The sequence below is a fragment of the Euprymna scolopes genome, chromosome 33, assembly GCF_053919585.1.
Source record: "Euprymna scolopes isolate OS-2025 chromosome 33, ASM5391958v1, whole genome shotgun sequence".
Lineage (NCBI taxonomy): Eukaryota > Metazoa > Mollusca > Cephalopoda > Sepiida > Sepiolidae > Euprymna > Euprymna scolopes.
In genome coordinates this window covers 89,536,456-89,554,493 of record NC_136514.1, presented here as the reverse complement: position 1 = coordinate 89,554,493, position 18,038 = coordinate 89,536,456, and the positions used below count along the sequence as shown (strand labels likewise).

At 35.1% G+C, this 18,038-nt stretch overlaps 1 protein-coding gene across 42 annotated transcripts in view; it reads left to right on the top strand.

Moving 5' to 3' along the window:
• LOC145258348 (uncharacterized) overlaps window positions 1–16,724 on the top strand; it is a 393,885-nt gene extending 377,161 nt beyond the window's left edge. For all 42 annotated transcript variants that reach the window (XM_080116584.1, XM_080116585.1, XM_080116581.1 and 39 more), the window contains 4 exons: window positions 2,042–2,254; window positions 7,278–7,397; window positions 9,753–9,893; window positions 16,175–16,724. In XM_080116584.1, coding sequence (XP_079972710.1) covers window positions 2,042–2,254; window positions 7,278–7,397; window positions 9,753–9,893; window positions 16,175–16,246 — 546 coding nt within the window. In that variant the 3' untranslated portion in view covers window positions 16,247–16,724. The remainder of the gene's footprint in view (window positions 1–2,041; window positions 2,255–7,277; window positions 7,398–9,752; window positions 9,894–16,174) is intronic.
• The last annotated feature ends 1,314 nt before the right edge of the window (window positions 16,725–18,038 follow it).

Sequence of the window (18,038 nt, the reverse complement as noted above, 5' to 3'; positions counted from 1 at the left end):
CATACCTTGGATGAAATGCTTTTATATATATATATGTGTGTGACAATTTATCAATTTTTGTGGACATAATGCTTCATGAAGTTTTAAATGCAAAAAAAAAAAAAAGTTTTAAGCAACATTTACATTATGCCTAAAGTGATAAAATATAAAAAACGAATATAAAATTAAATGTTTTTTTAATTAAACAAATATTGGGTTTGGCTGCCAAATCATTGCATGTTATGCATTGCTGAAGCCTTTTTGGTAAATTTTGTTTACAATCAATGTGTATATTTACAAAAATGGACGGAAACAATTGTTAGAAGGAACAAGGTCACGGCAGGAGATATGTAGTATATATATCTGACTAGCCTGGGTGACCGAGTGTTTGGAGGTGTGTGTTGAGCAAAAAAAAAAAAAAAAAAGTTGTAGGCAGGCAGGCTTGAACTCGTACCGCAAAGGTTGAAAAGAAAGTAGAGATGTGTGTAAGGGTGTTGGTTTAGCAAACAAAAAAAGAAAAAAAGGAAAATTGCGAGCACAAAAAAAAAAAAAAAAAAATAAGAGGCTTGAACTTGTACCATGAAGGAGGAAAAGAAAGTGAAAAAAAAAAATGTGACGCGTTAGCTGTTGCGGCCATCACCAAACCGGAAGTGACGTCGGTTTAAATAAGGGCTAGACAATCGAAAAGAGGGAATGACTTTCAAAAATATCTGCAAAAAAAGCAACCCCTTCCTGTAGAAAAGTGCCCAGTTGAGGGTGAAGGAATTAATATTTTTGGCCAATTTTTCGATATTTGTCGTCTGAAGGGTTGAGCTTCAAAATCATACCACCCTCGTGAAAATCTGTTGCCTCTGTCGAAAGTTTAGACAAACATACATTTAAACAGACAGGTGAGATTTATATTGTAGACTAGCGGGGGTACCCGGCGTTGCCCGAGTGTTTGTAGGTGTTTGTGTTGGAGGGGGGAGTAGATAAAAAAGAAAAGAAAAAGTTTTGGTATGCCGATAGGCTTGAAAACAAAAAAAAACAAAAAAAAACTGGAAAATGTTTGTTTTTTGGGGGGGGGGGTAGATCCAAACCCCATGTTAAACGTCTTTTAAAAAATCGGAAAAACAAAAATAAATGCCCGGCGTCGCCCGTGTGGTAAAAGAAAAAAAAGTTTTGTTAGGTAGGTAGGTAGGATCGAACCTGGAACCTTGAAGTGAAGGTGAAAAAAAACTCCTGTCATGTAACCCATTCGCCCACTACGCAGAGTAACATAAATGTGATTTAATTTAACTTAAATGCGCGATTTTAATGATAATGGGGTCAAACATATATCGCAGTCAGCTTTCACTACACGGCTGTGTCCCCCCCCAAAAAAAAATTTGGCTGTTCGTTTTCCTAAGATGTTAGGGAGTGGGAAACCAGCTCCCTATAAAAAGTGGAGTGTCTCAATAAATAGCAATTGTCTGATATAAGAGGTTTCCTCTGCATTGATCAAACTTTATTGCTTTTCTGGACGTACCTGCCGCAAGTGCCGTGGAACTGCTGATACGAATTCAGTTTTGCTTTTTTATACTGAAAAGCGAAACAAAAACACGGCGATTGAAAAAAAAAAAAAAAAAAAAAAAAAAAAAATCTCGAAAATAGCGTGTAAAAGTCAGAGAAATTAAAGATAGACATTACCTCTGTTCGTAACTCGTATATATTATGATTTAGACAGTATATAAAAAGTTTAAAGAATGAGTGAGCACGCCAATCCCCCCCCCTCCAAAAGCCTTTGCCAGACATGCACAAAAAAATACACACAAATGCACTTTTATATTATAGATGGCACGACGCTGTAGACACTAAAGAGAATCAGAGAACCTTAACAACTCTGGCAAACACTAGGGACCCGTATTCTGAATCATTGCCTTGTAAAGCCTAGTCAACCATGTAGACAATCAGTTTACTTTTCAAATCCATGTATGCAAATATTTCCAAACGTTTAACTGACCCTCGTATGAAGAAGATAAAATCTTGCCATATATTTTAACTAATACCATTTTTTTTTCTTCACTTTCATCCCATTTTTCAGGTGATTGTTCCCAAACTAAAAGGTGAACCTATAGGCATTGTAATTGTGGAGTCCGGTTGGGGCTCTATGGTACCGACTGTAGTCCTTGCCAATATGGCCCCATCAGGCCCCGCAGCCAGGTGTGGAGGGCTCAACATTGGGGACCAGATCATCTCTATCAACGGGGTCAGTATGGTCGGCCTTCCACTGTCCACATGTCAAACTTACATAAAGGTAAGTAAATATAGTTTTACCGTATCGTTTTATTGTATTTTCGATAAACTTTTCGATAATAATGGTCGCTTTATTATGCATTTATAAGCATTTTGAATCTCATTTCAACTTGTAAAGATATTCATTTTTTAATAAAATGTTTTCTCTTAGTCATGGTTCCTGTCAATGGAAAAATAAAAAGATTCTTGATAAAAAAAAAAAAAAATTAATGATAAAAACAGTTAATTATGAAAAGCAATTAATGATAAAAAAAATTATGAAAAAAAAAAAAATTTAGTTATGAAAAAGAAAATATGGAAAAAAAATTAATGATAAAAAAATTAATTATGAAAAAAAAAAATGAATGAATTACAATATTTATTAATCCATCAAAAATTCAAACAAAATTATGATAAAGAAAAATCCTTAACCCATCGATTTTCAAAGATAAGCTTTTTTCATCAGAAGATAAACATGACCAGTGATTTTCTTTGTCGAACGGCACCCGATATGAAGGTGCTTTTTCCGATCATACATTGTATATATATATATATACAGTGGCCTATGACCGTCTTCACCACATCGTGTTCCATGGTGGGGCGCCTCGCCTCTAGATCCAATCGTCTCTTGTCCTGTATAGTCTCCGGGTTCATTAATCCATCTGCTGGTCCGGTCAGCTTGCTGCAAATGAAGAGTCCTCACAATAACAAACTATTTATTAATTTCATCAGTTCACAACTGATACTGTCTAGTTTAAGGTGACTGACTACAACTAGAGAACAATGCCTGACTAGACCACACAAAAGTCACAAATCCTGTTAACACAGTCTAGTTAACATCATAACATCAGGCCCTGAGGGTCCCCAGGTCAGGAGTGCTTAACCAGCCAGCCATTCAGTTTGCTGGCTTTCAACTTGAATCCTTTCAGAATCCTTTTTCCGAAGCACAACCCCTTTTCCTCGCCTCCCTCTCAGAGAGCAGGGTTAATTAAAAACACCCTTTCTTTCTTCCTCTCAGGGCCTTTGTCTCCATCACTTAACACCTCTCCCTCTCCTTTCTGATATCTGTGGCAGTTTTTCTTGATTTCTTCAGTCAACACTCTGGGAGGTCTTTATCAGCAATACTTTTCCCAAATCAAAACATCTCCGACATCTCAAGAAAATAACTTTAATTCTGCCTCCATTTTTTGAGATGATATGCCATCTGGCTTTTTGTGACAAATTAAAAATGACAGCATGGCAGTTGGTCCCTTATCGCTAATCAAATCTTTGCATTTCACTGCACTCCCCACCACATCTCGTCTGGTCAAACACTCTCCCCACTGCGGTATGTACCTTGCTGCATGCAATCATGATACCATCGTGTCACATAAACTTTAGTAAAAAGTGCATAATTGTTTAGCATAAATTTGAAAATTATATAAAAAAAAACACAAACTTTTTTGTGAAACAAAAAACATTTTAAATAGAATTGAAAATATCAATCAACTAATTAGCTAGTTAATTAATTGCTGAAAAAAAAAAAAACAATGAAAGGCAGTGAACAAAGTTCACTGACAGTCTCAACACGGTCACTGGAAACACGATCATAGGTCTTATTAAAAAGACCAAATGTATAGGGGACTGGAGAGCCATGATGATGCCAGCAACAACAGACTTGATAATTGAAGAAGAATCAATTAATTATTGAAATATTAATCTTTGAAGCCAACAGAAGGATCTGGAATATAAGTGGGACTGATTTATAGTGGAGCAAATAGTTTCAAATTTGAAAAATCAATTAATGAAGTTGTAGTTGATAAGCTGATATATTGAGCTTAATTCTAAGATAAATATTTATCTTTATAAATTTATATTTATTTATTTAAAAGTTTTTTTTTCTGTTATGTAGATTCAACATAAAACAATTGTCCAGTTCTCAACAACATAGGATATTATATTTTCAAAATGGCCAACATTTTTTAATTTAAAAAAATTTTATTTTCAGATTACTATATTTTCCATGTTTTTTTTTGTTTTTTTTTTAATTTTTCCTTGTATATCCCTCCCCCATTCCTTTACACACGTCCTGTATTTATTTCACTAGAGAAAAGCAGGGTCTTTAAAAAACACTCTTCATTAAGCCCCAACTGTTGAATTGCAATATGGGGTCGGGGTTCATACAAAAATAAAAATGATTGCTCATTGTGTGTGGTCAAAAATTGGGTAACCAATAATACTTTTTGTAAAGTTGCTGATCATTTTATCTGATATAAATGTGATCCCCTACTATAAAGTCTAAAATATTTTAATAACTTTTACTACAGCTATTTCCAATATGTTAATGAGTCGCATGAAAAAAAATTGAATCTCATTTTTTATTTCAATAGCATAAAATTTTACCCAATCTGTATATTTTGAACAAATAATTTAATTTTGGTTGTGATATTCACAATGTTTTCGCTAATATAATCTCTAACCTTCTCCAGGAGTATGTCTTCAGATTAGAGAAGGAATCTTCTATTTGAACTTTGGAACTTGTACAGAATTTTGAACTGAACTCTTTTTTTTAACCTACAAGAGTAGATTGTTCTTATATTATCAGCCATGATCAGGTAGAAGTGTTAATTAATGTTATTGTTAGTAATTATCGACTGTAGTAAGGATCGAACCTTCAACCTCTGGAAGACTGTCAATTAGAACTGATTGTTAACTATTAAAGCTGTATGTCCAGTCAGGTTCCCAACTCCAAGATAAAGATTCTTGAATTATGACGAGAAAGATTCTAATGTTTTAAAAGATACATCTAAAAATCAGAAGTTACATCTGCCGAAATATTGTGAGATCATAAGTCATTCCAGGATTGTTGTCTCCGTTATTTTGTTGGATTTTTAAAGTCGAGCATAAATAGCATTTAAGCTGACAAATCAAACTTTGCTTCTGACTAGCTAATCTAACAAAACGCCTGAACAACTTTACTAGCCATTTTGTTATTTAAATATATTTTATCGTCATCTGAGTTCTCATTCGGGATTTTTCTTTTTTGTTTGTTTTAATGGAAATCACTCCAGACAAAAAATGAAGCCACTTGATGTAGGGAGTTAAAAAAAAAAAAAAATACTACTTCAAGGTTAAAAACTTGCCAATGATAAGTGTTGGATGGATAGATTCTGACGTAGAAAATAGCAATTCTTCCTGCTTTGTCAGAAACATTACTCATGGAATGTGAGGACTAAAGGAGAGAGAGAGAGTTACACAACTGCAGAAAGTAAATCCAAGAGCCACTTCCATTGTCTTTCACTGTATTAATGTAAGCAAAACTTAACAGTGCCACAAAAAAATCGAGTTGCACTTATCTTCATTTCCATAAACTGAGCAGGAGAAATTCTTCTTTCTGGGAGATTCCTAACACTAAAATCACTGATCATGATTTTCATTTTCATACAAGTTCTTCCAAATCATCGCCATCCACCATCTCTTCCGCACAATCTGTACGAAATGCCATGAACAATGGCTTCTAAGACACAAATGAAAAAAAAGTGCCTCTTTTTTTAGCATCTCTATTTTGTTATCTCTGTTTCGAGTAACTCTTTGTTCAAATTCCTTGGCTTAACATTCACAGGAAACATGAATTGGAACAGATATTGCAAAGGCTGCTGACAAGAAAGCTGCCGCTCTCTACCATGCTAGAAAATTACTTACACCTAAGAGTACCGTATATCTCTGCAAAGCCACAATTCGCTCATGCATGGAGTATTGTTGCCACATCTGGGCGGGTGCATCTGCTATTAGCCTCTCCAACCTAATAGGGCCCGCACTGTCTACCAAATTCCAACCCCTGTCCCATCGCCGCGGTGTTGTCTCCCTGTGTCTGTTTGACATGTATTTTAATGGAATGTACTCTGATGAACTTGTAATACTTGTGCCACCGTGACATAAATAACCCAGATCAACCAGACAAACAGCAAAATCCCACCTCTTCACTGTAGAGATACCTAGAATTCGGAAAGCCTTCTACTCTTATAATTTCTTATCTTGAACTGTCGACTATCAACCAAACTTCAACCCCAGTCCCATCACTGCAGTTTCTGCAATGCAATGGCGGCAGCACATCCAGAGGAGCACGATTGCTGCTTGTTCAGTTTCTGTTGGGATTTCTTTTAATATATGTGGATGTCTCGGCCGATGGTCAACCAATCAGTTAAGTCGGATGGTATATCAGACGCATTCTTTTTTAACGTAGAGCTTTGGAGAAGTTGCAATATAAATATTGTTTTACATAAATTAATGAAATGTACTCTGATGAACTTGTAGTACTTGTGTTCCCTCCTGACATAAAAAATAACCCAGACTAACCCGACAGGCGGCAAAATCCCATCTATCATGTAGAGATACCTAGATGTTGGAAAGTCTTCAACTTTAATAGTTTCTTATCCTGAACTGGGAGATCTTGGAATTCCCTCCACGTCTCCCGCTTCTCTGACTATACTGACATGCAGAATTTGAAATATAATGTGAATAGACATCTCGCTGCTCAACTCCCCACAATGTCCCTATAGATAGTCCAAAAAAGAATCTCCAATCTAATAGGTCCCGCACTATCTACCAAAGTCCAACCCCTGTACCATCACTGCAGTGTTGTCTCCCTGTGTCTGTTTGACATGTATTATAACGGAATGTACTCGGGTGAACTTGTAGTACTTGTGCCCCCATGAACTAAATAAACCAGATTAACCTGACAAGGAGCAAAATCCCACCTCTTCACTCTAGATATTCCTAGATGCCAGAAATCTTTCTACTCTAATAGTTTCTTATCTGGTCTCATGCTTCCCTGACGATACTGACATTCAGAAGTTTAAATGTAATGTGAATAGACATCTCGCTGCTCAACTCCCCACAGTGTCCCTGTAGATATGGTCTCAAATAGTAACTCCTTACATCTAAGTGTCACTGTGTCTTGTTTGGGGTGAATAAGAATTTAAAAAAAAAAAAAAAAAAAAAATATCTTGCTGCTGCATTGAATCATCTAATGTGACAAAATGTTTTTTTTTTTTTTCGTATTCTAGGGTGCCAGACAGCAGACTGTGGTGAAACTTACTGTTGTGCCTTGTCCTCCTGTGGTCGAAGTACTTATTAAACGACCAGACGTGAAGTATCAACTTGGATTTAGCGTGCAGAATGGTGTAGTAAGTCAACCATTTGTTTCTTTGTTAACATTAATGGGTGCTTGTACAGTATACTTACTTGTCATGTCGAAAATAGTAACACATCCAAAAATTATGAAAATTCAAGGAGAACAACTGCTATTGTATTTTTAGCAAAAAAAAAAAAAAAAAGGTCTCTCGCTTTAGTCTAAAAAAGTATGTCAGCCATTAAAGTGTCAAAAAGGGAGATAAGTATGTCCCCTGTATTCTCAAGGTGTTCACATCTAGGGAAAATGCAATTTCCCCCAATTTTCCATAAAAACTATTTTTAAGTATAAACTAGTGTTGGTACCTGCCGTTGCCCAGGTGTGTCTAGGCGGGCGTGTGTAAGGGGGTTGGTTGTGTAATCAAAGCCCTAAAAAAAATTAAAAAATAATAATAAAATAAGTCAAAATAGCAACAAGTGCCCGCGTGAGCGCAAAAAAAAAAAACAGTAGTAGGCAGGCTCGAACTCATAATGCATAAGACGGAAAGGAGGTTTAAAAAAGCAAACGGTCTTATCGATGCACCCACCACGATTGTGACATCACAGGCGTTCGAAATAACCTGTTTTATGCATTGTTATTCACGCGAGGCTTGAATGATTTGCAAAAATGTCAGTACTAAAAATCGACCCCTCCTTGCGATAACGGTCCAGTTGATGGTTAAAGAATTAATCTTTTTGGCCAATTTTTCGATATTTGTCGTCCGAGACATTGATCTTTGAAACGATATTAATTTTGTCATTTTTTGACAATCCAGTTTTCATTGATGGATGTACATCCAAGCAGCATAACATTAATGTGGGAGTGCCTAAGGAGTTGATCCTTGAACCACTATTATTCCTGATATTCATAAACTACCTCCTTGATAATATAGTGTTCGAGATGGGTATATTTACTGATGGTACAATGCTCTATAACCTTCACGAGGGAAGAACAGATGTACATAAATCTAAGACAATGGCAGAATCATTAGAAAATGACTTCCAGGCGGTAGTGAAATAGGGCCGCAAATGGAAGGTAACATTTAATGCTAGTAAAACTAAGCTGCTTTCCTTTAACAATTACAAGACACCTCTTCAACCATCGATATCTATGATAATACCCTACCTGAGAATTCTTCCTTCAAACTCCTTGGCTTAACATTCACAGGCAATATGAACTGGAACAAATACATTAAGGACATTGCAAAGGCTGCTGCAAAGAAGGTGGGTTCCCTCTATCAAGCTAGAAAACTACTCACACTTGAGAGTATCCTGTACCTCTACAAGTCCACCATTCACCCATGCATGGAGTATTGTTGCCACATCTGGGCTGGTGCGTCTACCACTAGCCTCTCCCTCTAGAATAGGGTTCAGAAAAAGTTTTCAATCTAATATATCCCACTTTGTCAACTAAGCCTCAACCCCCGTCTCATTGCTGCAATCTTGCTTCTCTGTACCTGTTTTATAAATGTTTTAATGGAATGTACTCTGATGAACTCATCGCACCTGTGCCCCCTCGAAATACATATCTCTGACAAACCTGCTTAGCAATAAAATCTCACCCCTTTTGCTGGTGGGGTCCCTAAATGCCAGAAAGCTTTCTACTCTGAGTTTCTTCCCTCAAACAGTTAGACTTTGGAATTCTCTTCCTGCTACTTGTTTCCCTGGTTGTACTGATATGCAGAAGTTTAAATGTAACATAATCTAGGCGTGGTCCCAAATAGTAGCCAAGTAGCAGTATGCCTTACAGGTAAACATGAAAAAAAACCCAAAAAAAAACAGAATTCTAGAAATGGAAATGCATTGGGGTTGAAGAGAAAAACGAAATGAAATGTTTTGATTGGTCGATTTCAAGGAAAGACCTCTTCATCAAATAGTATGCATTTCAAATCTCCTGTGTAGATTGTTAATGATCTTTTATGGCTACACCACAATAAATATCGATGTGGCCCACAACCAATGGAATTTAAGTGATTTACAGGAGAAATTATTCCTATATTTTGTCTCCTTATAAACTTCAAAGAACTAAATATTTGGAAATATTATTGATTCACAATACCAATGTCTAATATAGATAAATTCATACACATACCAAAAATATCACTAATTGACCATATTTCATAATATTTCAAAGAAAAACCTCTTTATCAAATAATAGATGCTTCAAATCTGAAATCCATATGTACCAGAAATGTTATTTTTTATTCCCTATCCCATATTTGGTTTTGGTTTTATTTCATTTGAATTCGGTTGAAAAAAAATCCCTAATGTTTCAGTATCTGATGCGGAAATGTAATATTTTTATCGAAGGAAGTTGTGACTAGTTACATATTGTTGTAATTAAAATAACAAATATTTCTTTTAAATTCCAGATTTGTAGTTTATTGCGTGGTGGTATTGCTGAACGTGGCGGTGTGCGAGTAGGTCATCGTATTATTGAAATAAACAACCAGAGTGTCGTGGCTGTGCAGCATGAAAAGATAGTTGCCTTGTTGGCCAACTCGGTCGGAGAAGTAAGTATTTCCACACGATTATTGCCTCTTCTCAATCTAGTTGTGCTTTAATAGTTTTGGCTTTCCGGTCACGGATTCAATTCGTATGTTTGCTTGTTTGTTTATATCCACAAACTATAATCGGATATTCGATTTTGAAGTTTTCACATTTGTTTGCATTATAACTGCTACACAGATTGTAAATGGTTACAAAATTAATTCACGATATTATTTCACATGTTAAGATGTGGTTAACAATTAATTTAGATTAACCTTTTATTTTATTAATAAAGATACCCCAATAGTAGTTCTAGGGACGCATCCGATAATATTTCGTTGCATTTGGCTTTCGAGTTTTCGATTCGATTTATGTTTCCATGTTTCTTGCCTTTTTTCTGTTGTTCTTGGCCTTCGGGCGACAAGATCAAAGTGTAGTATCTGTTCCGACAGATGCTGCAAGCTATGACTAGCAAAGACCATATGTGGGGGTAACCCCACATATCTGACCTTGGTCACTGTAGGGGCAACCCTTCATACCAACAGTTTCTCTCCAGCTCCCATTTCCCACCTCTCGGGAGCTGGTCCCCCCTTTCCCCCCCACCTCTATCTCCACATGAAAAAACGGCCTTGTGCCTAATTTGCTCAATGGGGAAGCAAATAAATCCAACAGGATCAAAGTGTAGTATCTGTTCTGGCAGATACTGCAAGCAAAGACCATATGTGGGGGCAACCCCACATATAAGACCCTGGTCAATGTAGGGGCAAGCCTTCATACCAATTGTCACTATCCAGCTCCCATTTCCCACCCATCAGGAGCTGGTCCCCTTTTCCCTCCCCTTCCCTCTCTCTCCACATTAAAAAAACGGCCTTGTGCCTAATTTGCTCAGTGGGGAAGCAAATAAATACTTCTTGGCCTTCGGGCTGGATCAAAGTGTAGTATCTGTTCTGCAAATGCTGCACTTAAGGTAATTTGTCCTAGTCAATGGAGGGGAAACCCTCTATACTGAGACAATTACTATTTTTGGACTCAACTAGAGTTTTTTTTTTTTTTTTTACACAGTGATCACCACTTATCAAGGCCCGGAAGCCACTCAGGGATAAGGGTTATTGCAAGTACATTACGTTAGTGTGGAGATTTGATGAAGTGTTTACTTAAAGGGGTGGTTCATTAGGGATTTGTTAACGTTGGACTTGAACACATCCAAGTTGTAGTCCGGTGGGAAGCAGGCAGACGGAACAGAGTTCCACAGGCGTGCAGTTCTAAGAAAGAAGCTTTGTTCATGGAATCCGCATTTTGATTTAGGCACAGGTATAGAGGGGGGGAAATTTTTCACAGTGGATTCAGCTAGACGGGTGTTTTTCGTGAAAGATTGGCGAGGGGGGACCAGAGATTGGAGTTCAGACGAGCACCTGCCATGGAAATAACGATAAAACAAGGATATGCTCGCAACGTCTCTTCTGTGGGAGAGAGGTTGCAGGGTAGAGAAAAGGGCATCCCCCACTAAGCCACGAAGTCTATTTTGTACTCTGTCAAGGCAGGATAGGCTGTTTTTAGCAGCTCCTGCCCAGATATGGCAACAGTATTCCATCCTTAGACGTACTTGGCTTTTATATAGATAGAGAATTGCATCAGTAATGAGATATCTTCTGGAGCAGTGGTGGAAAGAATCCTCGTATTTACCCCCTTTTTTATTGTTTGTATTTATTCCCTTTTTTTTGGGAGCTGGTTTAACCCTACTTTAAAAACGACCTCGTGTCACATGTTTCTTTGGTGGGAAAGCAAATAAATACTAATAAATTCGCATCACACTTTTATTATACGTCATTAAATTTTGATTTCACTTAAACACGTTATTTAACTATTACAAAAAAAGGTAAATATGAGGATTCTTTCCACCTTTAACCAATCCTTTCAAATTACGACTTCAGCACTCCTTAGAACAAAAATTCATGTTTAAAATTCTAGCAAACAAGTACTTTGCGACACTATTTAATAAATACAAACAATAAAAAAGGGGGTAAATACGAGGATTCTTTCCACCTTCGACCAATCCTTAAAAGTCACATTTACAATTCGAGCCAACATGTAATTTTAACATATATGAAGAAATGTTTCTTTCGAAAAAAGGGTTTTGGGTGTGCTGAAAACGAAAATAACGTTTAAAATTCCAGCAAAAATTTAAAATACTGTCAGTCTCAAAAAAGGTAGATCACTTGTATATAATAGTTTAACGTAAATTGAGCACACACTTTATGGCCACCTTTTGTTTTGGGGGGAAGGGAGGTGAACACAATTTGCCATAAACTGAGAACCAAAATTTTTTATTTTTGCTAGGGGGCGGGTGGGGGGGGGGCTGCCAGGCATTAATAATCGATTTGACGTGCACAGACCCCAAACAAAAAAGTCGATGCTCATTTCCCCTGCCCCCTCCTGAGCATTTGTGGAAGTTGTGTCCCTCTTGCTGACCAGTGCCTTCATAATTGTACGAGAGATGTTTAATGACAATAATTCTGGGGGTTATATGGACTTTTGTAGGTTGATTAGCCAACATGGCTGATCGATTTTGGCGTCGTGGTCATTTAAAATTGCGAAATGTGAATATAGGAATGAAATGCGTTTTAACAGGTTTTTTTTACTCAAAATTTAAAAAAAAAAAAAAAAAAAAAAATTTTTTTTTTTTCTTTTTTTTTTTACCAAAATCTTTTGCGTTTAATGAGATTGTGAATAAAAGAAAAAACAGCAAACGAAAAGGAATTTGTGACAACGTTTTTCATTGCGAAATACAGATATAGGAACGAAATGTGTTTTAATAGTTTTTGATGCACAAATATTAAAACTAATGAAATAAATGATACCGACTTTTTTTTTTTTTTTGTATCTTAAAATAGTTACTTTGAAATAATTGCACAAAACATTCGTATGTTATTTCATTTTGCTATAGCAAACAAAATTTTTTTGATTATGATTTTTATGATTTTTTTTTCTTCAAATCCAAATATTTAGATTTTTTTTAAAAAATAATAAACCAATAATAGCAGAGAAATGTTTTCTTTATAACTTTTTGGATTAGGGTTAAGGTGATCATCGTTTTGATACCTTTCCAGTAAGTGTTTTCCGTAAGCTGCCCAGATTATTTCGATGATACCGCGGCCCTTATACTGCATAAGTACCGAATTCTACCGATCTACGCTTCCTCTTTCGCTGATCATAGAGAGAAAAGATAAAGTGTAGTTTCAGAACAGTTATTACACTTTGCTCCTAACCAAAAGTCCAAAGAAAAAGCCCCAAGTTAGACAATGTGTGACATGTGAGGATGAACGACTTAATCATTAGTGACATATATGTCCCTGTAATGTACTGTTAAGCACTGGATGAAAAGGATAACCGCTAGACTAGGGCTATGACAAGACAATATTTTGCTCTTGCTTTTATTGTTCCACTACGTACAGACATTTAAAATTATCGTAATCTCTTGAAAGTTTAGTGTGCTATTGCTTTACATCTTACGAATGACTGACCAATTTTTATTACCTCAGGTTCAAATGAACAGCTAGAGCAGGAACTGAAATACATCCTACTAAAGCCTGATTGCTACAGTTGATGAATTTCAAAATTGCAATCTGGACGTGACGACACTTTAGAAAAACGATATGCAATAAAATTCTGTTTTAAACTTGGAAAAAATGACGCAGAAACGTATGGAATGCTTCAGATTGTTTTTGTACCATCTTGCATGAATCGAGCATCAGTTTTTGAGTGGCATAAGAGATTCGAGGAAGGCAGGGAGTCTGTGAGGGATGATGTGTGGGAGGAATAAGGAAGTCAGGACACGAGAGTTGATTGGCCAAATAAAGAATTTTTTTTGTCGTGTTAAAATCTAAAATTGCTGACCATAGAATTTACTTTTCAGTTTGAATTTTTACAAAGGTTATCCATCCCTTTTATCTTCTTTTCAATTCAACTAAATATAGCCCACATTACCTACCCTTACAGCTATGTTCCAGAATTTGTAATGACAGAGGTTGACTCTGAAGAGAGTCCAGTATTTTTCAACAATAAACTGGTCCCCTTATATCAGATTTGAAACCGACGGTACCAATGTTTTTCTCATCTCAGATTTTCTCTTTTTTTTTTTTTTTTTTTTTTTTTTTTAAATATAAGTTTATCATAGCTTGTAGACTACATAAATAATTTTTGCAGATCAACAATTTCCCCGGACTCCCTGTCTGTCTAAACCTAAATGTAGATTCCATGAACAAAGTTTTTCTTAGAATTGCCCGCCTGTAGAACTTTGTTCTGCTGGCCTGGTTTCCAGCTGGCTACAATATAGTTGTTTTCAAGTCCAATGTAAACAAGTTCTTGCTGAGCTGTCCACTTAAATAATCAAATCATACGAAGTTTCCACTGCTAATGATTAACCCACTGTTGTTCCAATGATTGCTCTACGCCCATTTACCCTTATCTTTGAGTGGCCTTTAGGTCTTAATAAGTAAAAAAAAAAATGTGAAAGCAGTATACGTAAACTATTTAAATCCAATTAGTTCAGTGCAAATATGTGATAAAAATTGTAACTCCTACTCTACTTAAAAAATTATGTTAATTAGCGGGGATGCCTGGTCATAAAATACGCTTAAATATGATATTTTAATTTGTCTAGATTTCGTATATATTATTATAGTCGTGATTTCAAAAGTGAAAAAAAAAAAAAACAATATTTGGGTGCCATCAGCTAGAATTGAAACCGAAAGCAAAACTGTAGAATTCAAAGCTGGTGACGTTACCACTTTACCAGCGTGACACGCATATGAACTGATTAAAAATAAACTAAGATGAATGTACAAAATGTATAACGATTTTTTTCAATTTTGACTCCTTAAAAACAATTTTAAATTGCTAAAGACCCATAAAAGAACAATCCATAAAAAATCCAATCATGTGAGGCCCCGAACGCCGCTTTGCGATTTTTAGTTTCGGAAGAGATAGAGTTTGAAAATTTGGAGGCAAACAGACGGACAGATATAGTGCTTTTTATATATTAGACTTAAGATAGAGCAGAGTTTATAAAAAGTGGAAAAAATATTGAGTATGACTCTACGAGTCACAGTTAACAAATGTTTATATGCTTTCCATCTTAGTAATTGTCTGTATTTTTTTTTTTGTCCTAGTGACATATGGCCGAGTGGTCCTAGACGTTGTATCAAAAGTTTACAGTTACCCAAAGGTGCTGAGTTCAATCCTGAACGAAGGCAGTGAAAAAGTAACATTGAAAACAGAGAATCAGCAACTATGTCCCAAAGCCTAGCTGGAGTCCGAACACGGTACCCCCGTAATAATAATAAAGGGTTGAGTTCGAGACTCCTAACAAACGGTTCCCCAGTTCAATACAAAACACCTGACGAAGGCCAGAGGGCAAAACGGCCGAAACGTTGTGACAATAACAACGAAGATGAGGAAGTCAGTCCGACAATCTCAATCAAGCTTTCCATCTTATTACTTATCCATCCATCTGTAACCTGGAATCGAAAAAATTTGAGCTTATTTTCCGATGGATAAGCTGATTCCTTAAATTATTTTTTGATTTGATTTTGGTTTAAGAAACATCATTCACTGCTTGCAGTAATAATAATATTTATTGATTTAACCCCCCCCCTCCCTAGCCCTTGAGTCCCTGAAGGGGCATAGGCAACTTTGTAGATGTTTTTGTAGCGAGGAGTTCTTTTTACAAGGTGAGGGTGCTGGCCCCACGCCCAACCTTCCCAAAAGGTACATACAGCGCCTAGCCTTCCCAAATGGTCACCGATCTGGTACTGGCCAGACTCAACGTTGTTTAACTTTAGTGATCTGGCGAGAACCGGTGTGTCAACGTGATTGTGCTGAATCATGACTTGTTTATAGTCTGTATTGTTCTGTGATATTGTTTTCAAAATTATTTCAATTAAACTTTGGCATTTAGTTTTGCTGAGTATATAATAATATATAAGTATATAATATAATCTGCTTGTTCCTTTCTTAGTCAGTACGTTATGCTGTGACTTCTAGTTTCGGAAGAGATAGTTTGAACATATGGAGACAGACAGACAGACATAGTGAGTTTTATAAATTAGATTTTAGGAACAATGGTAGGAAGTGTTCTGTTTGTCGTTCATTTGTTATGTATCTGTACTGGTCGTATTTTATGTTGAATAAAACCTTTTTGCTCGTATAAAAAGGTCTCCATTTTTATTACATTAGTATTATTTTCCTTTGTATTGATATGCAAACTAGATTTTAGTTTTAATAAATTGTTTTTTCTTTTTTACAGATTCATATGAAGACTATGCCCACCTCTATCTTTCGGTTACTGACTGGTCAGGAAACACCGCATTATTTGTGAAGGGCGGGAGAAAAAAAAAAAAATGGCGAAACCTCCGCTGTTCATCATTTAAACCAACAGTGGCTGGCAGGTAGCTGCTGTCTCGATGGTGCTTGAAGGGCGACATTCAAAAGCAACTTCTTCTGGTGGTGGTGATGGTATAGTGGTATGGTGATATTTGTCGTGGCATGGACACTACTGATGATGACTGTGATGTTGGCAAAACAGACAAAAAAAAAGCTGTTTTTTGTGATACAATCACTTTTGGCATAGCTGACTACCTGCTGTGGAGGTGGTGGACGTGGCGGTGGCCAGGAACTGGCCTGCTGGCTGGCCTAGCGTTTGGTCACCTAGATTAAGGAAAAAAAAAAAAAAAAAAAAAAAATTACAGTTCAAATCTTCTCCCCTCTCCCTTTTCTCGACAGTCGGTAGAGATTAAGACTCAGTATGCGGGCTCTGGTAAAGAAATTGCAATTACATTCTGTCCATTCACACTGGTGAGAAAATGATAACCAATCACACAAAAAAAAAAAAAATATTTAAAAAAAAAAACTAAAAAAAAAAAAACTAAAATTTAATAAATGCAAAGAACTGTTACTGTTGGTTTCAGCTTTTCTCCCACCAATCTACCACGTACCTGTAGAGAGCTTTAAAATGAAACCCACTGAACCGTCTCCTCAAAACTTACACACACACACACACACACACACACATTGTGCAAACTTTGGCTTTTGTGTCGTCGTCATTAGAAATCCAGGATGTGATCTTTATTTATTCAATTATTTTTTTCTTTTTCTCTTTTTTTTTTTTTTTTTTTTTTTTTTTTTAAATAATACTGTCTCTGTATCTTTTTTTTTTTTTTGTCTTTTGTCGCTGTTCTTAATCAGGGAAATTATCGAATCATTTTTGTAGATGGATGTTTTTTTTCTGCTTGTGTAAAGAAAAAAAAAAAAGATTAGTTTCATCAATTACAGATAAGCGCAAATATGTAACCCTCTCTACTCTAGTGCGTCAGACTGGCCCCCCCCCCCCAGTATATATAGCAGGCTCCTATTGTGAAGAGGTTAATTGTAAGGCTGACTCAGATTTGCATATACTTAGACATTTATATGCTTACGATATTCTAACTGGGGGTTGGGGAGAATATGTGTTTCAAAAGTTAAAAAAGTTAGCCACAAATATCTAAAAAAAAAAAAAAATAAATAAATAAATAATGAAAATAAATAATAATATGAATAAATAATGAAAATAAATAATATATGAATAAATAATGAAAATAAATAATAAAATAGTAAAATATAAATAAATAAAATATAAATAACATAAATAATAAAAATAAAAAATAAATAAAATAATAAAAAATAAAATAAATAAATTAAAATAAATAATGAAATAAATAAATAAATTAAAATAAATAATGAAATAAATAAATAATAAATTAAAATAAATAATAAATTCAAATAAATAATGAAATAAATAAATAATAAATTAAAATAAATAATAAATTAAAATAAATAATGAAATAAATAAATAATAAATTAAAATAAATAATAAATTAAAATAAATAATGAAATAAATAATAAATTAAAATAAATAATGAAATAAATAAATAATAAATTAAAATAAATAATAAAAAATAAAATAATAAAATATAAATAATAAAATATAAATAAAATAAAAAATACTAAAAAAATAAATAATAAAATAAAATGTTTCTGAATTTTTTTTTAGATGAGGATTAACTATTCATATTATTTAGATTCTTTGGATTACTATTTTCATCTTAAGTGTTATTCACTCAAACGTTTTGGTC